We start from the raw sequence: 17,398 nt of genomic DNA on the forward strand, positions 1-17,398 counted from the left end.
CACTGCCATGGGCCACTCGCAGAGACGCTGATATGGACATTTAGCCTCCAGAATGGAGAGAAAATGCAGCCCTGCTCTTTAAAATACCTCCTGTTCTTTAAAAACCACTGCTTAGGATATTTCTGTCATTGCAACCTGAGGAAAACCAAGTTGTGCCGTCAAGTTGACTCACAATGGCTCCATCCACGTTCAACAGAACCAAACCAGCCTGATCTGGTGCCATCTTCACACCTGACAGCATCCTCAAGACTATTGCTGTGGCCTCTGATAACACACCTGAGGTTTGTAGGACCAAGTCTCCCATCCTTGCACGAAGGAACATTCTGGTCGCACTCTTTCCAAGGTAGGGCTGTTTCTTCTTCTGACAGGCCATGGTATATGTCGTAGGGAGCTCTGGTGGCAGAGTTCACAGAGAGTTGTGCTGCTAACCCAAAACAGCGCTTCTCCGGCAGTTCGAATCCACTCACTTTCCTACAGGGACAATCTCCTCCCACTGACTTACAGCCTCTCAGAGCTCACTGGGAGGTGAGCTATGGGTAGGTCCAACTCCATAGCAATGAGAGTAATACGTTCAATATTCTTTGTCAATGCCACAAGTCAAAGGTGTCGGTTCTTCTTCAGTCTTCCTTATTCATTGCCTAATTTTAAATGCATTTGAAGAAACTCCCTCACAGACAATACTATTGATTTGGAACTAACTCCTAGCTGACCCTCCAGCAGGTTTTCAGAGGCTCTAAGTTGCATCAGAAGAGATTGTCCATCTTTCTCCCATGCATATGAGACAATTGAAAATACCATGATTGAGTCAGGTGCATCTTAATCTTTAGTATGACATCCTTGCTCTTTAGCACTTTAAAGAGGTCCTTGGCAGCAGATTTACCTCACACAATCCATTATTTAATTTCTCGATTGCTACTTCCAGGGGTGTTGAGGAGAGAGAAGTAAGGGAGCTATCTAGTCTTGACTTCTAAGATCTGCACAGGCATGTGAACTGTTTGTGTCTTTCTCCCGGGACTGAGCTGCCTGTGATCCTGTGTTAAGTCTGTCTTTAGTGTTATCCCCACATGGAAGGAAGTTTCCAGCTTAGATGAATGAAGGTTGATTGACTGGATGAGCAAAGGGGCACAGATGAGCATTAAGAGAAGGGACAGAAGCCTGTGAGGAGGCTTGATGGAGGACGAAGCTTGGTCCTGGGTCTGGAGGTGGGTTGGCTGCCTGAGGCATGAGAAGGAGGCAGCATCAGTGTGGATGGTCACAGAGAGATTTAAAAGAGAGCTGTGGCCCTCCCTGGTCCTGCTGGGAGGCTTGATCGGGTAGGTAGGGACAGTAGGGAGGCAGAGAGAAGGGATGAAGACCAGAGAGGGCTGCCTGGCATGTCCTGACACAGTACAGGCCTCCATGTGGGGCTTTCCAGGGTCCCGAGGATTCCTGGGGTGTAACTGATGAGATCAGCGGCTGGTGGGACCCTGCGGGAGCTTCAGTTTATCCTCTCCTCTGTGCAGGCCCAGCAGGGGTCTGGATCTCATTCCCAGCACCATACTTGCCGTGGATGGAATCTGGTTACCAGTTACCAGCCTGGCAGGCCTAACTGCTGCAGAGACCCCCAGCCTAAACACCAGGCCGAGTGGGTGGAGGAGATTTCTGGGGGCCTCTCACAGCTGCAGTCGCCAAGTGAGAGGGGGTTCAATAGTCTCTATCCTATAGCGAGGCATATCTGCCCAGGACAGGAGCCCAGTGGGGCCGGAGGACCCAGGTAGAAAGGGCTGGTGCTCAGGGACACAGGAAAAGGCAATGCCTTGTAGGTAGCCTCAGCTGTGGCCCCAGCCGGTGTGGCTGCTTAGGGTTCTGGTCAGCAAACAACCTGCCGGGCTGTGGTGCCCACCTGGGGAGTAGGTTACAGGGTCCCAGCTGGGCAGTCCCCACCCCAGGTGCCGTGGCCAGCTTATCTCCAGCTGGCCTGTTCCCTACAGCATTATCGGGAGAATGAGAAGGAATCAGCGCCGACTTCCACCCTGTGGGACAGTCTGCAGGTGCAGGAACAAACAGACCTTGGGCGCAGCCAGGTGACCTCAGCCCGGCAGGGTCTTAAAGGCCCCAGCATGGACGTCCTGTCTCAGTCTGACCGTCCGCCAGCTGCAGCATGAGGGCCCTGCTAGTGCTGAGCACGCTGCTGGTGGCAGCCGTTGCCAAAGATGACTTTGTCGGGTAGGGACCTGCGGGGAGGGGTACCCGGGGAGGGGACTTGGCCCCCAGGGAGTCTGGGGTCGATAGATGAACAGATGGACAGACAGACGCATGAGAGCATGGCCAGGGACCCAGGGCCAGGTGGCGTCCTGGGGAAGCATGCTAAGCAGGGTCCCCAGGACAGTGGCCTGAATCCCGGAGAAGTCAGATGCCCTGAGAGGGCTTCTCCAGAGAAGGGAGAAGGAGGGTTTGGATTGGCTTTGCAGAGAGAAATGGAGGCTAAGCTGGCTTGGGGCAGTACTGTCCTAGGGCTTCCGTGGAGGGGGAGACAAGACGGGAGGCACCTAGGGCCCCATTGCTAAGACCCAAATGGACACTCAGCTGGGGTTCTGGCTGCCCCACTGTGGGTGGTGCGGCCGGGAGGGGTTTGCCAGCACTCAGTCCCCATCCCCCAATGCCCTGCCCAGCCACCAGGTGCTCCGGGTCTTCACAGTCGATGAAGTCCAGGTGCAGAAGGTGAAGGAGCTGGAGGAGCTGGAACACCTACAGGTAGTGTCCCCACCGCCCGCTGGGTGCCCAGTGTCTGGGTCTGTCTGCCCAGCCTCCCAGGAGGGGGGGACAAGGGGTTGGTCCCTGTCAGCACCTCCCAGGCTCTTCTGTCTCAGGGCATCTAAGTTGAGGACCAGCACCCCTTTGGGCAATTCCCTCTCCCCCCGTAAGCCTCCACTCTGCTTCCTGGCCATCTCCCTGACCAGGCCAGGCTCTGTCCTGCCTCTGACGCCTCCATGCTGACCCGGTTATGCGGTATGTCTGGTACCAGGCCCCCCAGCCTCCCCAGTGACAAGTTTCTCTCTCCCTGCAGCTGGACTTCTGGCGTGGCCCGACCCAGCCTGGCATGCCCATCGACATCCGCGTGCCCTTCCTGAGCCTGCAGTCCGTCAAGGTCTTCCTGGAGTCCCACGGGATCAAGTACTTCACCATGATCGAGGACGTTCAGTCGCTGCTGGACGAGGAGGAGGAGCAGATGTTCGCCTTCCAGGCCCGGGCCCGCTCCACCGATGCCTTTAACTACGCCACGTACCACACCCTGGAGGAGGTGAGCTCCTGCCTGGCCCGGGCACCCAGTGGGTCCTCGGTGGGCGGACTTCAAGCATGAGCCAGGCTGGGCTGGGCACACGTGGCCGCAGGGCCCCAGCTGGCCGGTGTAGTGGAGACACGTTTGTGCCCACAAATCCTTAAGGCCACCCTGCCCTGCTCTCTCCTCAGATCTATGACTTCATGGACCTGCTGGTGGCTGAGAACCCAAATCTCGTCAGCAAGATTCAGATCGGCAGCTCCTATGAAGGCCGCCCCATTTACGTGCTGAAGGTACCCTGGGGCAAACCCCCTCATTGTGCTTTCACGTGGGGTGTAAGCTCCCCTGGATGAACTGCTGTGTGAGAGTTGTGCACTCTTGGGAAGGTCCACGTTTCCATGATGTTGAGTGCACACACACACACACACACACACTCTCCCCATGAAGTTTCAGTAACCCAAGTATTTCCCATCCAGGGTCACACTAGTAAAGCTGCTTGGGGTCTGGTTCATGCAACTACAGTATTGTTTTGGGCTGACTGTCGTAGGTATCTAGGGCTGCTATAGTGGAAATCCCCAAATGGGTGGCTTTAACAAACAGAAATTCATTTTCTCATGGTTTCTCGCTCACTCACTGTTGTCGAGTCTGAACTGACTCAGCTGACCCTTGGGTGGGTTTTCCAAGGCTGTAAATCACTCGGAGGAGATTGACCGTCATTCTCAGGAGCCCCCGGTAGATTCCTCCTGTGGGTTGACAATGCGAGTCCCTGCCTCCTAGGCCATCCGCTCTCCCTTCTCACAGTCTAAGGGACTGAAGTCTGAAGTCAGGGCCCTCAATCCATGGGAAGACTTTTTCTCTCTGTCAGCTCAGGGGGCGGGAACAGGGGGCATGATCCTTGCCTTTCTCCAGCCTGTTTCTTGGTTCCTTGGAGCTCTCCACTGACCTGGCATCTCTCTCTCCACATCCAAAACTGCTTAACAAAGAAAAGCCCTCTGAGGATGGGGTGATAAACACCCAATCTAAAAACCAAACCCACTGACACTGAGTTGATTCCTACTTGTACCAACTCTGTAGGGCAGAGGGAGACCGTCCCGTAGAAGAAACTAGAGGTCGTTATAGAAGCAGATCACCTTATCTTTTTACCCAAGAGCAGCTGGTGGGCTTGAAACTCCTCATCTCTCATTAACCGACTGTACTATCAGGGCTCGTCTTAGAAACCCAAGTACACAAAACCAAACCAAAACAGAAGCGAGCCTGTTGCCATCAAGTAGATTCTGATTCATAGCGGCCCCATAGACCAGATTTGAACAGTCCCATAAGGTTTCCACAGCTATAGGTCTTTAGGAAGCAAAGAGTCATGTCTTTTTCCTATGGAGCAGCTGGTGGGTTCAAACCACTGACCCTCAAGTTAGCAGCTGAGCACCTAACACTGCATCATCACCAGGACTCTCTAGGCATAGAAGCAGAGGTTAGGAGTTACAGCACATATTTTTGTGGACACTATTCAATCCAAACTATAATCTCCCTAAGAAAATGCAGAGGGCAGGAGAGTAGAGCCTGGAAGTCAAGTGGAGTCAAATCTGTCCCAGGCCAAGGGCCAGTGGCTAAGATCTGCAGGACCCTGTCTAGTCCCAGCCCCACCTGCAGCCCTTCTACCTGAGATCCACAGGTAGCTAGCTAGCATCCCATGGTGCAACAGCCCAGCCTCAGCCTCAGCCTCACCTGCAGCCCTTTCTACCTGGGATCTGCAGGGAGCAATTGGGCCTTGACTGTTGCTAGATTCCCTTTGAGGAGGTGAGGCATGACCCTGACTGTGGAGACCCTGAATGGCCTCTTGTTAGGAAGTGGTTAATTCACCCCAGGTTTGGAATCTTGCTGCCCTCGGTCATCAGAGCAAAGCCCTTGCTGACCATTGCTCCGCCCCTCCTCCCCTAGTTCAGCACTGGTGGAACCAATCGTCCGGCGTTCTGGATCGACACCGGCATCCATTCCCGGGAGTGGGTCACCCAGGCAAGCGGAGTCTGGTTTGCAAAGAAGGTAATAAGCCTGGGAGGGGAGGAAGGTGCTGGCCAGGGTGGGTGATGGTATGAAAGGTCCACAGAGACCCCTTTTCCACCCAGAAGGAGTGCTCACCCAGAAGGGTGTGTGGGTGGTGCCCCCTCCTCTAGCTTGGCAGAGGCCCACCTGCCCACCCTGACTACTGGCCCTCTGTCCCCACCAGATCGTAGAGGACTATGGCAAGGAGGCAGGACTCACGGCTTTTCTCGACAAGTTGGACATCTTTCTGGAGATTGTCACCAATCCTGATGGCTTTGCCTTCACCCACAGCAAGGTGCCACACTGTTCCTGTCCTCAGGGAGCCGGGTGGGCCCGAGGCCCACAGATGATCCACCTCCAATCCCAGCCCCAGAGCTTAGGGGAGGGACAACCAGACCTGTCCCCTGGGCCAGTGCTTCTCAACCCTGCACCCCTGCCTGGCATCTGGGGCAGGATAGTTCTCTGTCGAGGCTCTCCTGTGCATTCTACGAAGTTGAGCGGCGTGCTAACCTGTGCTCACTACATGCCAGGAGCACCTTCCAGGTGACCCCCCCAAAAAAAAACCCCAACAAAAAAAAAGTCAGCAGAACTGTCAGACGCCTCTGGTTGATGATGTTGTTGTTGCTGATGCTGTCAAGTGAGAACTGACTCATAGCTGACCCTCCAGCAGGTTTTCAGAGGCAGTAAATTGCACAGGAGGAGACTGCCCATCCTTCCCACATGGAGCAGCTAGTGGATTTGAACTTCATGCCTTTGGGATTGGAGTGCACGTTAGGCCACCAGAACTCCCTCAGGGTGGGGCCAAATGGTCCCTGATTGAGAATCACTGTCTGCACCCTCCCTTCCTGGCACTACCACTCAAAGTAGACATCTCACGCCCTCTTCACTTTCCTCCGGGTGGACCCTTTGGCCTGATGCCCTGACCCTTTGGCCTGATGCCCTTCCACTGGTTGAATGTGGTTTGAGATCCCATCCCGAGCCCCCAGGCACTGGATCTGGGTACTTGGAGCTGGCCATGGCTTCCGGCCTCGCCCATGGGCCTGAGGCCCAGGCTAGCTCAGCGTGGCCCCCTGTCTAAGCCTCAATCTTTTTGATTCTGCAGAACCGCTTGTGGCGCAAGACACGCTCCGTCACTCCCGGCTCCTCCTGCGTGGGCGTGGACCCCAACAGAAACTGGGACGCTGGCTTTGGGTGTAAGGTCCCATGTGATTTGGGGAGCAGATGTGGGACAACCCTCGTTTTGTCACCCTGAACCCCTTCCAGGCCCAGCGATGAGGGGAAGGGGGGAGAACACCCATGAGGCTGCCCTCCTTGTCTGCTAGCTAGTGCGGGGGGTTTGTAGCTCAGAACCTACTCCCTCCCTTGGCTGTCACTGCAAGAACTGGTGTGGTGGGGAGCTGGGCCTCCAGCATGATCCACTCCAGCCAAGGCCTGCGGGGAGGGAGGCAGGCCCTCAGGAGGAGTCCACGAGACTCACAGTGACACAATAAAACTGCCTCCGAGGGTCCCAAAGCTATAAACCCTTTCCCTCTCAGAGCTGCTGGTGGATTCCAACCACTGAACCTTTGGTCTAGCAGCCCAATGCTGAATCCACTGTGCCACCAGGGCTCCTTAAGAGGCCTCTGGCTTTTCTTAATGCAGAGGCGGATCCCTCCTGAGCTCCACGCCATCCACCTCCAAGCCAGGACCTGGAGGTGTGGAAGCAGCCGCGGGGTGTGGGGAGTGAGTGCCCATGATCCTCTCTCCCTCCTGCAGTGGCCGGAGCCAGCAACAGCCCCTGCTCAGAGACCTACCACGGCCAGTACGCCAATTCTGAAGTGGAGGTCAAGTCCATTGTGGATTTCGTGAAGGCCCATGGGAACATCAAAGCCTTCGTCTCCATCCACAGCTACTCCCAGCTTCTCCTCTACCCCTTCGGCTACAAGACAGATCCAGCCCGCGACCAGAGTGAGCTGGTACGTGCTGCCCAGCACTGACCTGGCTGCCATGGCGGCCTTGGCCGGAATAGGCTTCTCCCACCAGGCCTGCTTCAGGCACAGGTGCAGGACGCTCACCTCCTCCCAAGGAACCCTTGTGGCCTGGGAAACAGGCTCAGAGTGGTCGAGTCCTGCTGCCAAGGGGCTGGGTTCAGCTCTGAACAGAGAGCACTGTCCTTTGGAGCTGCAGGTGAGGGTGGGGGTCGGGCTCCGGCCAGTGTGGCCACAGAAAAGGAAGTGCTGGGCAGACACTGCAGGAGCAGCAGGTGGTGGGCACTGGAGGGTGATCGACTGGGCCCTCATCTGCATGGCACATGCTGTGGGACACTGTGCTGGTAGCCAGTCCCTGATGATGTGTCTGGGTACGACAAGAGCCTTTGCTTGGTGTTTGCAGCATCAGCTGGCCAAGGCTGCAGTGACCGCCCTGTCTTCTCTCTACGGGACCAAGTACAAGTACGGCAGCATCATCAGCACAATTTGTAAGTGGCTGTGTTGTCTCTGCTGCTGACCTTGGGAGGAACTTGAACTAGCTTTCTCTGTGAGTGTGGGTGAGAAGGGCCCCCTGACCATGGCTCTGGGGTTTGGAAGCCCAAGCAGGACATTTTTCTTGATTTTTCACTCAATTACCGTGAGTGCCTCTGAAAATTCTTCTCCCTTTTTAGGGGGTTAAGTCCAGCGTCACACACGGAGGGGGTGGGTAGTTCTGCTGAGATTTGTCTAGAACCTGGGAATGCAACATAGAAATCCTCCTCCTCAAGTGCCCATCAGCGCTGATGCTGAGATGGTCCTGATGCAGGATGCACGTGTGCAGAGGAGAACCGCTTTGTAGGGTTTTCAAACCGGTGACCTTTTGAAAGCAGATTCCCAGGCCTGTCTTCCAAGGTGCCTGTGGGTGGCTTCCAACCACCGACTTTTGAGCCCGTGGTCTAATGCTCTGTCATGTCCACTCACCTGTCATATTTAAAGAATACACTTCCAGCATAGAAATGCAGTGCCCGGAAGGAGGAGTACTATGTGAAAGTGATTAGCCACTGTGTTGGGAGCCCCCAGGGCCCCAAGATCCCTTCTTGCACACTTGGGATGTAGCTGGGTGTGAAATAACTGAGGCCATGAGACTTGGCTCTGACCAGGGGGTGGAGGGTGACGGATGGGAAGCGGAGGGTACGTTAGGTGGTTCCAGGAGACAAGAATTGAGTTCTAGGAGTGAAGGGCTGAGGCCCTTGTTGGGCATGAGTTCTAGGAGTGAAGGCAGGCAGGGCAGTAGGCAGAGTGTCAGGGACGCCGCAGGAACAGCAAGGAGCTGGCTGGGGCTGCAGTGAGGGAGGGCAGGGCTGTGGTCAGGGGCCAGGTGTGGAGGGAGCTTGGCATGGGAAGCAGTATGTCAACAGATAGGTGAGACGGCTGGAAGGGAGAAGTCAGGGTCCCAGGAACAGAGTGGAGGTGACTCTACACGTCCCTCACATACCTTTTGACCCTCAGGCTCAAATGTGGAGACAGGGAGTCATCTTACCCAAGGATGGTCTTGCTTCTGGGCCCTGGGCCTGCCCTGGAAATGTTTTGTCTTGTTGAGTCAATAAGTTCCATGAAACATTCCATGCTTCAAGTTAAACCCTGATTCCCGCCCTCCCTCGCCTTACTCAATTCCTAAACAAAGAGAAGACTTTTTGCATTTTAAAAAATTTTATTTATTTATCTATTTTTAATTTTTGTGTGTGTACCATCAAATGGGATTTGACTGGTACAGGAGGAGATTGCCCCTCTTTCTCCAGCAGAGCATCTGGTGGATTTGAACCACACACCTCTGGGATTGCAGTGCAGCTTCTTGCCACTAGGCCACCAGAGATCCCTAAAGAGAAGACTTCAAAAAAATTTTTTTCATTTATTTTTAAAGGCAATGATTCTCCCATTCCCTCTTTCCCCAGCCCTTGGCAACCATTAATCTACTTTCCGTCTCCATGCATTTGCCTCTTCTAGAAATTTCTTATCTGTCCTTTTGTGTCTGACTTCTTACAATCAGCAGGACGTTTTCAAGGCTCATCCTTGTGGTAGGTCAGGACTTCCGTTCTCTCTGTGGTGAAGGAACGCTCCATGTCTGGATAGATGTCATCATGTGTTTCCATTCGTCTGCTGGGCTCTGAGCATCTGGGTTGCTTCCAGCCTTTGGCTACTGAACAGGCTTTTGTTTGCCCTTTCCCCTGAAGACCCAAACCACAGTGGAACCAAGCCTGGTTCAATCAGACCCTTAATGAAAATGGCTGGTGGACAAGCAAGAGACTTTCTGGCATCCCGTAATGGGAAGGGGGTCATTGTTGGTCAGCTTGTTCGTACCTCTTGGCTTAGATACTCCAGTAGGAGTTTCTTGGGAGGTCATCAGTAGATAGCTAGAAGCCTTTGGGAACATTCCCTAAGTGGGCTGACACACATTCCTCCCTGCCCTTGTCTTGCCCCAGACCGAGCCAGTGGAGGCACCATTGACTGGGCCTATGAGCAGGGCATCAAGTACGCCTTCACCTTTGAGCTGCGGGACACTGGCTTCTACGGCTTCCTGCTGCCAGCCTCACAGATCGTCCCCACCGCCACTGAGACCTGGCTGGCCCTTCAGGTCATCATGGAGCACACTCAGAACAACCTGTACTGAGCTGACCCATGAGCTGACCCCCCCACCTCCTCTCTGCCCCCGCCCAGGAAACCAAATAAAATCCGAGTGTACACAGAACAGAATCGAACCTTGAGTTTGCATGTGAGACACAGGTGGCGTGTGGGACTTTTCCAGCTGGGGCAGAAGTGGTTGAGGTCCTGCAGTCCGGCTGGAGATGCGTGAGTGGCGTGATGAGATGGTCCCTAAATCCCCCTCTCTCTCAAGATCCTCTGATGTTGTTTCTAAATGGTGTCTGCACTAATGACATCACCCAGAGGACAGTTCCTCAGTGGGGTGATGTGCTCATAACTTAGCAGCTACTAACTGAATGGTGGACACTGCATGGTGACGAGGAATTCAGCTCACACCATAGTCTAGCTAGTTGCATCCACTCATCTATAAAATCAGTAATGAAGCCTATGACATATACTAAGTCTGTCCAAAGTAGATATTTCAGCCAAATGAAAAAATGTCTATAAGGCAAAATATGGTCTTCTACTCTAGAATGAAATCAGAAGAGTTGGGTTTAATTAAGTAATTTACTGAAGGTCAAAGACAAAAGCCAATCCCAGGACATGACTGGTAACAGTGGATAATGGGGACTTAGCCTTTCGGGGTGGAAGTAGTTGACTTTTCATTCACTGTGTCCCTTTGACATCCCCTGGACATTGTCTTGGTCACCGATCCTGTCCCCACTCACCACCTCTCCTCCGCATTCCCACAGTCTCTCAGTGCCAGGCTCTCCAACCTCAGCATCGTCTACTCCCCCTAGAGTCTGACACCCTCCTTCACTTTGGTGACTCTGATGGCTGTGACACGAGACCCAATGACCAGCACCCCAGTACACAGCAGATCTCAACATTTTTGCAATCTAATATCCACCTTTAGCTTCTTCTCAGTCTTTTCAATATGTGACTGTGGGATGAAGCAGCTCCTACGGGCATCACTGGGGAACTAGGCTGAATTGTTAGCTGCCCAGAGGGGCTGGGGATAAACCCACCTCTCACTGTGCCTGTCTGGCCAGCCCTCCTAACGTCTTCAGCTCCATTGACTGGTCTTTCCTGCCTAAAACATCCCTAAGTTGTCTTTCAGTATTATTTTTGCTACAAACATTTTTATTATTATTATTATTATTTTTTTAATGTGTGTACCGTCAAATCGGATCTGACTGGTACAGGAGGTGACTGTTCCTCCTTCTTCAGCAGAACATCTGGTGGATTTGAACCGTGTACCTCTGGGATTGCAGTGCAGCTTCTTGCCACTAGGCCACCAGAGCTCGCCTATTTTTGCTACAAACATTTAAAGAATGATGCCAAACATACATATATGTTTGGCCCTTGAACAATGAATGTGAGGACTTGGGGCTGTTGGAAATTCATGTATAACTTATGACTCCCTGAGCACCTAGTAACTGATAGCCTGCTGTTGACCAAATGTCTTACCAATAATCAATTAACAGATAAGAACCCGATATTCAACACAAGATAAAAAGATATTTTACAAAAAGTACAAGGGTTTTGTGCCTGTTAGTACAGCTACACCAACAATGCCTCCTTTTCCCCACAGTGGTCCTGGGATGACTTTATTATTAAAAAATAAACCCACGCTATAAACCTCACAGTTCAAACCATTCTTGTCCAAGAGGCAACCGGAGTGACATATTCCATTTATGAGAAAAGCTAGACTGTTGTTTTGACCTTTAGCTGTTGAAAGATGATCTGATGATTTTCAAGCACTCCACATGTCTTTATTTTGAAAATCATGAAACACAAAATCTATGTAACCAGGGATGGCAGTGGAGAAACCCATTTTAACTGCCCAGTTAGGGCTGGAAGGGAGTGGATCACTCCATTTTGTTGTTGTTTTTTAATAAAAGAAGAAAGTAAGCTAGTAAGGAAAACACATCATTTTCCAAAACTCGATTGTGTCAATCTTAGAATTGTTCATTAGGAGTAAAAAGAAAACAGCTCCATAATAGCAATGACCACAGTGTGAACACCCAGCCTCCGAGACTGACTGCCCTAGGCAAAGGCTGTTGGGATTGGGTGCTGATGCATGGCTTCTGACTCTGGTGACCTCCTGTGACTTGGGCTCGGCTTTCTTGGGTTTCCCAGCTGGAATCTTTGAACAGATCACCAGGTCTACCAGGTCTGTCTTTCTTGGAGCCCATCAGCCTTCCGCTTGGCAACCAAGAGCTTAATCATTTGCACAACCAGGGCTCCTTGACATATAAACACCTGATAGACATTCGTGCTCTCTACTTTCCCAAGTGAATTCACAAATTTTGTAGTCTGTATATTGTAGACTTGCTGGAAATCTTCATGCAAGAATTTCCAGAGATAAGATTTTGGAAGTTAAAAAAAAGGGGTCACAATCAGAGCGACTGTTGTGGGCTGTGGCAGATACCTCAGTGGGTCTTCAGAGGCTATGAAGCTCGCACTAGTGGAGATTTCTCATCTTTCTCCTGAGGAGCAGTTGGTGGATTCAAACTGCCTACCCTGGGTTGGAAGCACAATTCCTTACCCATTCGGCCACCAGAACTCGTGCCTCACGGCAGGCATTTAGTAAATGCTCATTAAATGCAAACGTGGAAGTTGCTAATACGTTCATTATTCTTTTGACATTTTTAACTGTGGGAAGGGCTTGCCATTTTTATTTGTAGCAATATACTGTCACTCATTTATGGGGAACACATTTTAAAAATTAGAAATAAAAACATTAAGCTCATTTCAAAACAGTAACTTTGGACAATACTGCATTCTTTGGAAAAAGCTATTCATAACTTTGAAGAGTTAAAAATAAAGCCAAGCCCAACTAACTCCATCATTTCTGACTTGTAGTGATTCTCATGGTTGTAGGAGCAGGTTTCTGAGGCTGTAAATCTTTATAGAAGTAGAAGGCTTCCTACTCCTCCCACAGAGTGGCTGGCAGATTTAAATGGCAACTTTTATATTAGTGGCCAAGCATTTCGACCACGACACCACCAGGCCTCGTTGTTATAAATAAAGGGGGTTTGAAAAAGGACTCATATAACAAAAAAAGAACACAAGAACCCAGCATACATGAAAAAGGACTGACCTTCCAAGTGATTTCTTCTATGTTAAAGAAAAACAAAAGTGTCCTTTTTCTCCCATCAGACTGGCAAAGACTAAATGGGCTGATGGCACAGGTTATCAAGGAAAAGGATAAATATTCTTCTCTGAAGGCTGACCTGGTAACATTAATGAACATTTTAAATGCATTGCCTCGTTGACTCTGAGAATCTTCTAGCAAGAATTTGGTAGAAATATTTGGACAAGTTCAAAAGTCCATATGTACAAGATTGTAATACTAAAACAAGGAAAAGAATCTAAATTATCAGTATAGATAAACACAGGAAAACTGCTGAGTGGATTCCAACTCGGGGTGACTGCCCACTCCCCAGAGCATGTGTCCAAGGCTGAGAATCTTTATGGGAGGGGGACAGCCTTTCTTTCCTCCATGGAGTGTCTAGTGGATTGACCCCGGGTTAGCAGCCTGACATGTTACACACTGTGCCAGCAGGGTTTCTTAAATATCAATATAGACGTGGCTAAAATAAATTGACTTTCACACAGTGTGGTATCATGATGTTATTAAAGTCTGTGTTGATATGGAAAACAGTACTATTAAGTGGAAGAAGCTGGCTTATAATAGGAATGGCCTGAAGTGGGACCATGAGGCTAGCTGCATAACTTTGCACATTTATTACAAGTCACTTAATTGTATGCTTACATGGTTGGATTTTATGATATATGTATTACACATAGAGAGTAATTGTTGTTTGCTGTTGAGTTGGAACTGACCCATAGCTGATCCTCTGGTGTGTTTTCAGAGGCAGTTAATCACACAGGAGGAGACTGCCCATCCTTTTCCTGCAGTGGCTGGTGGCCTTGAACCACCTGCCTTTGGGATTGCAGCACAGCTTCTTGCCACTAGGCCACCAGAGCTAAAAAGCTGGCTATAAAATAGTACATCAAGTGTGATTTGTTTGCTTGTTTGTTTAGGGCAAGAGAGCGCACACACACACATTGGAAGGTGATATTCCAATTAAGAACAGTGAGTACTGGGAATATATCCCAAAGAGCCCATAACTGACATCCAAGCAGATATATCACACCCATGTTTATCGCAGCTCTGTTCACAATAGCAAGGAGTTGGAAACCCCCCAGGTGCCCATCAACAAACGAATGGATAGAGAAGCTGTGGTATATTCACACAATGGAATACTACACTGCATTGAAAAAAAGGAACTCATGCAATATTATTCAAAATGGGTGAGCCTGGAGGACATTATGCTGAGTGAAATATCTCAGCTGCAAAGAGACAAATATTGCATGGTGCCACTGCTGTAAAATGGGACTGATATCAGGGTTGTGGTAAGATGGAGAAAAACTGGATAAATTGTGTATACTGCACTGAAACAGATGAGGGAGAGAGTATTATGGTTATTACAAGAGTCCACAATTAAGGTTGCATAGTGGAATGTACTTGGGGCGGTGGGATGGGTGCGGGGGGATTGTGTACCAGGGAGGGAGTATTTCTTTTAAAAGAGAGGAGCAAACTGGGGTGGGGGGAGGGGGAGGGCTGGGCAGGGACAGAAGTGCAGCAATGAATGAATGGAAATCCAAAATCTCTGTAAATGTTCACTAAAATTAATAAAAAAAGAGAAATGAAAAAAAAATAAATATAACCATAAAGGGGGGGGGGAAGAACAGTGGTTACTCTCATATGAAAGAGCCCTGGTGGTATAGTGTTTAAAGTACTTGGCTACTGAAAGGTCAGCAGTTGGAGCCCATGATGTGTTTAACAGGACTAAGATGAGGCCGTTGGCTCCCACAAAGTTGTAATCCTTGTGGACCCTGTGGGCCAGTCCCCCTTCATCCTGTCGGGTCATTATGGACTCAAGCCGACTCAATGGCACCGGGTTGGGTTTGGGTATGGCTAGACTGGTGGTGTTCTTTATATTCTGCTGCATTTTTTCTAAAAATAATCCCATGTTACTTTTATAATCTGCTTCTAGGCCTCTAGTTTCCCATGTTTCTCTGTTGTTAATAGGGTTTTCAGACCCCTGTGATTTCAGAAGTAGATGGCCAATCTTGCTCCCTAGTCTGTCTTAATGCTAAGGGGCACCTGATTCAGAATATGATCTTTTCAGACACCTGTTATGCACCTGAGACCTGGACAATGAAATCAATGCCCCTGAGCTGTGGTGGTGGAGAAAAGTACTGAGTATTCCACGGACTGCAAAGCGCTGCCAGAGTGCTCCTTGGAGGCAAAGATATTAAACTTCGTCTCACATACTTTGGGCATGTTGTAGGAGAAGCTATTTCTTAGAAAGGGACATTATGCCTGGAAAGGTAGAGGGTCAGTGAGAGAGGAAGACCCTCAACCAGATGGACTGACACAGAGACAGCAGCAATGGGCTCGAGTGGGTCAGGGATTGTGAGGACAGCACAGGAGAGGACAGGGTTCAGATCTGCTATTGATAGGGTTGCTATGAGCTGTACACGACTCAATGGCACCTAACAACTTTTTAAAATTATGAATTTTAATGAAAATTTAAAGCTTTTGGATTTCCATTCATCCATTATTGCACTTTTCTCCGTGCCCCCCCCACGACTTTTATAATCTGAACAAACTCAAGAAAGCTCTTTCAAAGACACCAGATTACCTGTGTGTAAGTGTAGGCTTACACATAAGCCATCAACCTGGCCATCCTCATCGGGGTCCAGATTCAGTGTTGCAGGATGCCTGGACGCATTTCTTCTGTAAGCATCCTCTCTCTCCATCTCCTCCTGAAGAATGCTGTGTTTCATCCTCAGAAGAACCAGCACTTGGAAGAGAGCTGGGAGCAGCTGCACTTCAGACCTCACACTGAGCTGTGAGTTGTCATTCTGAGAAAATCCTGGGAGGCACTTCTTTTCCTGTCCACTTCTAGGCAACCTTGGGAACTGATTGGGTTTGCACACACCTATAAACTGACACCTTGGGGTGGGGGAGAAACCCCTTTGTTTTTAAATGAACTCATATTTTATGTTAAGTCTGGACAAAGGGGGCCAAAGAGGAGAATTCAGAATTCAAACTCTGACGGCCTTGCCTGCTGCTGCTAAGAAGAGCAAACAGCCTTGCCTGCCTGGCTGAACCAGCAGGTGGATTGTAACTCAAGAGCAGAATGTCCCTCCCTGAAGACTGTAACAAAAACCCTCCCCAAAAAGTTCACAGTGTGACTTCCCCATTCTGCATCCCCAGCATGAGGAACCTCACCCGGGAGCTCCCCTATTTCCCCCCTTTAATAACGCTGCATTAAGCTTTCTCTCGTTCTGATTTCTTCCTAAAGTCTGCTAACTTAACATTTCTTCTAGCTCATTCCATGGTATCATTTTCAGTGTGGCCTGTGGGCCGTGGATAGTGTAAGCGAGCCCTTTGGATGGTCTCCTGAATTAACATTTAGATGTGTGTGTATCCAGCTTTGCTTGGCGTTGGTGAGAAGCGGAAACTGAACGTCACTGCATGTAATCCAGGTCTGATCTCACAGGTACCTGGTCGAGCACAGGGCCACTTTTCATCCTGAAGCCGCCTGAGGCTTCTCAGTCTCGGGACTGGAGAAACAGCATCCTGTGAGCATATCTAGGCCGGCTGCTGCTTAGTGAACATGGACATGATCAAGGACAGCGTTCAAATTGGCCAGATCAAGGGAGCCTCCAAAAGAAGCAGAACACTGTCATTTCCGAAACCCTGTCAAAGGGTAATGAATTCTCCCAGAGCTGAGGATCTGCATTAATTTGGCAACTTAAATGTGAGCGTCATCTAACAACCCCAGAGACTGAGGCTGCCAAGTGCCGACTGCCCAATGCAGAGGAGAAAAGGAAAAAAATCTTTTGCTAAACCACAGCCACGGTGCTCGGCTCCATCTCTCAGTGACTTGTGATGGAATCCGGGCTCCATGGACGTGGAGTGAGGTGCAGATGTCTGCCTCCGTTTCCTCCCGTGAAACCCGGCCAACTCACACAATTTATGTTTCAGTGTAAATCAGAAACACCACCATACAGGAAATAAGACATCAGACACAAATCATATCAATATGGTTTATTGAACGCCTTGTTCAGTCTGCTTTCTCCCTCCCCCTACACTCTAATTAAAAGTTTGTAACTCTCATTCCTTAAGTTATACCTCACTGGGTGTCCACTGGCAAACAGAATGAACCTCAAAATCCTGGAGCACATTTCAGGTCAGACACTGGACACAGAAAACAGAAATGTCGCTGCGTTTCCAATTGCCTTTTATGCTGGCCTAGGAGGCTAGCTGGGAAGGGGAGCCAGTGTCCAAGAGAGAGACATTTTGTTGGTCAGGTGGGGGTACTGCAGAGTGAGGGTCAAAGACCAGCTCCTGGTGGCTTAGGGCGAGTGGCTGAACTTCTAACCCAGTCTCACTTGCCTTATCTCAAAATGCAGGGTGCCCACCTCACAG

At 50.2% G+C, this 17,398-nt stretch overlaps 1 protein-coding gene across 1 annotated transcript; it reads left to right on the top strand.

Annotated features, from left to right (window-relative positions):
• Window positions 1-2,140: 2,140 nt before the first annotated feature.
• On the top strand, window positions 2,141-9,910 carry CPA1 (carboxypeptidase A1 (pancreatic)). The gene is made up of 10 exons (XM_006887128.1): window positions 2,141-2,205; window positions 2,652-2,733; window positions 3,047-3,280; window positions 3,451-3,552; window positions 5,195-5,296; window positions 5,481-5,591; window positions 6,399-6,489; window positions 7,052-7,251; window positions 7,667-7,751; window positions 9,723-9,910. The coding sequence occupies exons 1-10, from the start codon at window positions 2,141-2,143 to the stop codon at window positions 9,908-9,910; spliced, it is 1,260 nt and encodes a 419-aa protein (XP_006887190.1).
• Window positions 9,911-17,398: the final 7,488 nt, after the last annotated feature.

The sequence above is a fragment of the Elephantulus edwardii genome, unplaced genomic scaffold, assembly GCF_000299155.1.
Source record: "Elephantulus edwardii isolate Elephantulus edwardi_28Jun2011 unplaced genomic scaffold, EleEdw1.0 scaffold00055, whole genome shotgun sequence".
NCBI lineage: Eukaryota > Metazoa > Chordata > Mammalia > Macroscelidea > Macroscelididae > Elephantulus > Elephantulus edwardii.

Coding starts and splice junctions, on each gene's coding strand:
- CPA1 (XM_006887128.1), top strand. CDS start 2,141: ATGAGGGCCCTGCTAGTGCTGAGCACGCTGCTGGTGGCAGCCGTTGCC. Junction 7,252..7,666: donor CCCGCGACCAGAGTGAGCTG/GTACGTGCTGCC, acceptor TGGTGTTTGCAG/CATCAGCTGGCCAAGGCTGC. Junction 7,752..9,722: donor CAGCATCATCAGCACAATTT/GTAAGTGGCTGT, acceptor GTCTTGCCCCAG/ACCGAGCCAGTGGAGGCACC.